The 5354-nt window shown below is 42.7% G+C and overlaps 1 protein-coding gene across 1 annotated transcript in view; it reads right to left on the reverse strand.

Annotated features, from left to right (window-relative positions):
* Positions 1 to 349: 349 nt before the first annotated feature.
* Positions 350 to 5354, reverse strand: part of LOC143295195 (inactive pancreatic lipase-related protein 1-like) — a 36054-nt gene continuing 31049 nt past the window's right edge. The window contains exon 9 of the mRNA XM_076606767.1: positions 350 to 1144. Within this exon, the coding sequence (XP_076462882.1) occupies positions 1069 to 1144 (76 nt within the window). The 3' untranslated portion in view covers positions 350 to 1068. The remainder of the gene's footprint in view (positions 1145 to 5354) is intronic.

Consider the following 5354-nt stretch of genomic DNA (forward strand, 5'->3'; position numbering starts at 1 on the left):
ATAATATTAATGATGATGATAATAATCATAAATTCCCAACAACAACAACAACAACAACAACAAAATTTATTTTTTTCCTTTCATTACTGACGCGAGCACGTAGTCATAATATTTTTTTTTAAATATATAAATATATCCACCACAGCGCGAGTGGGACTCCTCTGCCTTCCCTCTCCTCCCCCCCCCCCCCCACGCCCCCCCACGCCCCCCACCCCCCACCCTCATCCCCATCCTCACCTCCACCTCCACCTCACACCCAACCCAAGCCACCCCCTTACACACATGCACATGGCCATACGGATGGACTGACTCACGGACCAGACTGATCGGGAACAATACAACGCTCGCTACACCACACGGTCGCGCCGTAGTATGTCATCAGCTCAAACGGGAGCCGACCGACCGCCCGACATCCATGGTGAGTGAGTGCAGTGGGTGGAGGACGGGGTGAGGTTTGTTTTTTTCTTTTTTTTGGGGGGGAGGGGGTTCAATATTTTTTATTCAGACAAAGGTTTACAGATACAGAATTTATATGTTTTGTGCATTAGAAAGTATAGGGTAAGTATATAATTAAGTTCTAGGTACTGACAAGTCCACAACAGCAAAATAATATTATGTTCAATGCAAAATATCAAGGTAGCATTGTGTAGCTTAATCTTGTATTAAACAGTTATAAAGTGCCCATTTTTCCACAAACTTGTTATATTCCATAATTATGTGAAAGGCATACTTGTCTACTTCATATGCCTGTTTGAGGTCTTTTTTTTTTAAACATTTGTAGTGTTGGTTTTACTTTGTTTATTCTACATTTGTATGCATAAAAGTTAGCTATCCAAAAAATATATGAGAAACATTCATCAGTTTTCATTTTGTTATGTCCAAAAAGCACCAGTGTGTCATTCGGGTTAAGTCTATCACAATGTAAACACTTTTCTTTTAAATATTCGCTCACAAACTCCGTCCAAAAATATTGTACGTGGTTACATTCCCGTAGATAATGCAGAATTGTATCTCTTTGTGTGACGTTGTTTTGTTGTCAGCAGGTCAGTGGAGTATCCTGACGTCTGGTCAGCACTGTCCCATCAGGTGAAAGACGGACATCGTTTGGTCAGGGACGTTCTGACCCCCGGCACAAAACACTGACCTGCACATGGTTGGTGAAAAATAAATTGAAAAGAAAAGTCCAAACAATAGTAAATAAATAAATAGATAAATAAATAAATAAATAAAGGGTTGGTTGAATCGAACATGGTTGTATTCTCAAAGTAGGTCAAGACGCTGATTGCAAAACACATATAGCAAAGACATTGATCGCAAACACATAGAACAAGTAAAGACACTGACTGCAAAACACATAGAACAGGTAAAGACATTAATTGCAAAACACATAGAACAGGTAAAGACATTAAATGCAAAACACATAGAACAAGTACAGTAAAGACACTGATTGCAAAACACATAGAACAGGTAAAGACATTAATTGCAGAACACATAGAACAAGTAAAGACACTGATTGCAAAACACATAGAACAGGTAAAGACATTAAATGCAAAACACATAGAACAGGTAAAGACATTAAATGCAAAACACATAGAACAAGTAAAGACACTCATTGCAAAACACATAGAACAGGTAAAGACATTAAATGCAAAACGCATAGAACAGGTAAAGACATTAAATGCAAAACACATAGAACAGGTAAAGACACTGATTGCAAAACACATAGAATAGGTAAAGACACTGATTGCAAAACACATAGAGCAAGTAAAGACATTAATTGCAAAACACATAGAGCAAGTAAAGACACTGAGTGCAAAACACATAGAGCAAGTAAAGACACTGATTGCAAAACACATAGAACAAGTAAAGACACTGATTGCAAAACACATAGAACAAGTAAAGACACTGATTGCAAAACACATATAACAAGTAAAGACAATGATCGCAAAACACATAGAACAAGTAAAGACACTGATTGCAAAACACACAGAACAGGTAAAGACATTAATTGCAAAACACATAGAGCAAGTAAAGACACTGATTGCAAAACACATAGAGCAAGTAAAGACACTGATTGCAGAACACATAGAGCAAGCAAGATATCCGAAGCTTATGGTGTGCTCTGGCGGTACGCAGCACATGCTACAGACTGAATACATAACACAACGGCTGTATTATAAATAACATCAAATATGAATTACATCTCGGAAGAACTCTTGAAAGGAAAAACAAAGAAAGTACCTCCCAATAGAGGTTAAAAAGAAAAAAATGTATATTGATATCGTTTTCGTATATAAACATACATATACATAATGTATGTAAAAGAAAGGGCTGGCTGCCAGTGCATATCCCCTAGCCTTTTGCGGCTATCTGGGCAGTGAAGTCGTAAGATCCGCTGTGTCTATGGTTTAGCTATAAGTGTGCGGGTTCCAGTCTCTCTTGCCGCCGTTTTAATTAAAAACCTTCGCAGACCGAACTCAGGTGCTCATTCACATGGCAGGTGAAGGGAGGAAAAAATCAAAAGAAAGTGCCTTTCCCATGGGCACAACACTATGTCGAAACGGGGCTACACTACACTACACTACACTACACTACACTACACTACACTACACTACACTGCACTGCACTAGACTCACTGTTGTATTGTATCATTCTTTTTTGTGACAACAGATTTCTCTGTGTGCAACTGGAGCTGTTCCCCATAGGGAGAACGCGTCGCTACACTGAAAGCGCCACATTTTTTCTGCCTGCAGTTGTTTTTTTCTGGGGAGGTGGGGGGGGGGAGGGGTTGTTTTGTTTTGTTTTATTTGTTCTTTGTTTATTTGTTTGTTTTCCTGTCGAAGTGGATTTTTCAACAGAACTTTGCCAGGGGTAACCCTATTGTTGCCGTGGGTTCTTTTACGTGTGCTAAGTGCATGCTGCATACGGTACCTCGGTTTATCGTTTCATCCGAATGACTAGCGTCCAGACCACCACTCAAGGTCTAGTGGAGGTGGAGAAAATACTGGCGACGGTGCTGGGATTCGAACCAGTGCTCTAAGATTCTCTGGCTTCTTAAGCGGACGCGTTAGCTCCATGCCATGACTCCACAGTGTGGTGGGTCTCCCCGGATCGCATGGTGACTTCGTTCAGGACCCTGTTGTGAACACTACACTACACTACACAGCACTACACTACACTATACTACACTACACTACACTCACTGTGTGGTTGGTCTCCCCAGGTCACTACACTACACTACACTACACTACACTACACTACACTCACTGTGTGGTTGGTCCCCCCAGGTCACTACACTACACTACACTACACTACACTACACTTCACTACACTACACTCACTGCGCGGTGGGTCTCCCCAGGTCACTACACTACACTACACTACACTACACTACACTACACTACACTACACTCACTGTGTGGTTGGTCTCCCCAGGTCACTACACAACACTACACTACACAACACTACACTACACTACACTACCCGGATCGCATGGTGACTTACTTCAGGACACTGTTGTGAACACTACACTACACTACACTACACAATGCACTACACCACACTACACTGCACTACACTACACTCACTGTGTGGTTGGTCTCCCCAGGTCACTACACTACACTACACTACACTACACTACACTACACTCACTGTGTGGTTGGTCTCCCCAGGTCACTACACTACACTACACTACACTACACTACACTACACTACACTACACTCACTGTGTGGTTGGTCTCCCCAGGTCACTACACTACACTACACTACACTACACTACACTCACTGTGTGGTTGGTCTCCCCAGGTCACTACACTACACTACACTCACTGCGTGGTGGGTCTCCCCGGATCGCATGGTGACTTACTTCAGGACACTGTTGTGAACACTACACTACACTACACTACACTACACTACACTACACTACACTACACTACACTATACACTGCACTATACACTACACTACACTACACCACACTACACAACTTTACACACTGCACTATACACTACACTACACTACACTACACTACACTATACACTGCACTATACACTACACTACACTACACCACACTACACAACTTTACACACTGCACTATACACTACACTACACTACACTAAACTACACTACACTACACTACACTACACTACACTGCACTGCACTGCACTGCACTGAACTGCACTGCACTACACTAAACTATACTACGCTACTACATACTACACTTCACTACACTACAACACAATACACTACACCACACTACAAAATTTTACACACTGCACTATACACTACACTCCACTACACTACGCTACCCTACACTGCACTACACTACACTACACTACTACACACTACACTTCACTACACTACTACACACTACACTACACTACACTGCACTACACTACACTACACTACACACTGCACTACACCACACTACACTACACAACATTACACACTACACTACACTACACTACACACTACACACTGCACTATACACTACACTACACTACACTACACTACACTATACTACACTCACTGGGTCTGGGTCTCCCCGGATCTCATGGTGACGTCCCTCAGGATCCAGGTGTCAACACTACACTACACTACACTACACTACACTACACTCACTGGGTCTGGGTCTCTCCGGATCTTATAGTGACGTCACTCAGGATCCAGGTGTCAACACTACACTACACTACACTCACTGGGTCTATGTTTCCCCGGATCTCATAGTGACGTCACTCATGATCCAGGTGTGAACACACCACTACACTACACTACACTACACTACACTACACTACACACTGTACTACACCACACTACACAACACTACACTCTGCAAGTGTACACTACACTACACTACACTCTGCAGGTGTACACTACACTACACTATACTATACTCACTGGGTCTGGGTCTCCCCGGATCTCATAGTGACGTCCCTCATGATCCAGGTGTCAACACTACACTACACTACATTGCACTACACACTGCACTACACCACACTACACAACACTACACTCTGCAAGTGTACACTACACTAAACTACACTACACTACACTACACTCTGCAGGTGTACACTACACTAGACTACACTACACTCACTGGGTCTGGGTCTCCCCGGATCTCATGGTGACGTCCATCAGGATCCAGGTGTCAACACTACACTACACTACACTACACTACGCAACACTACACTGCACAACACTACATTATACTCACTGGGTCTGGGTCTTCCCGGATCTCATAGTGACGTCCCTCGGGGTCCAGGTGTCCACACTACACTACACTACACTGCACTACACTACACACTGCACTATACACTACATTACACTACACTACACACTGCACTACACCTCACTACAC

The sequence above is a fragment of the Babylonia areolata genome, chromosome 20 (assembly GCF_041734735.1).
Source record: "Babylonia areolata isolate BAREFJ2019XMU chromosome 20, ASM4173473v1, whole genome shotgun sequence".
Taxonomy (NCBI): Eukaryota; Metazoa; Mollusca; class Gastropoda; order Neogastropoda; family Buccinidae; genus Babylonia; species Babylonia areolata.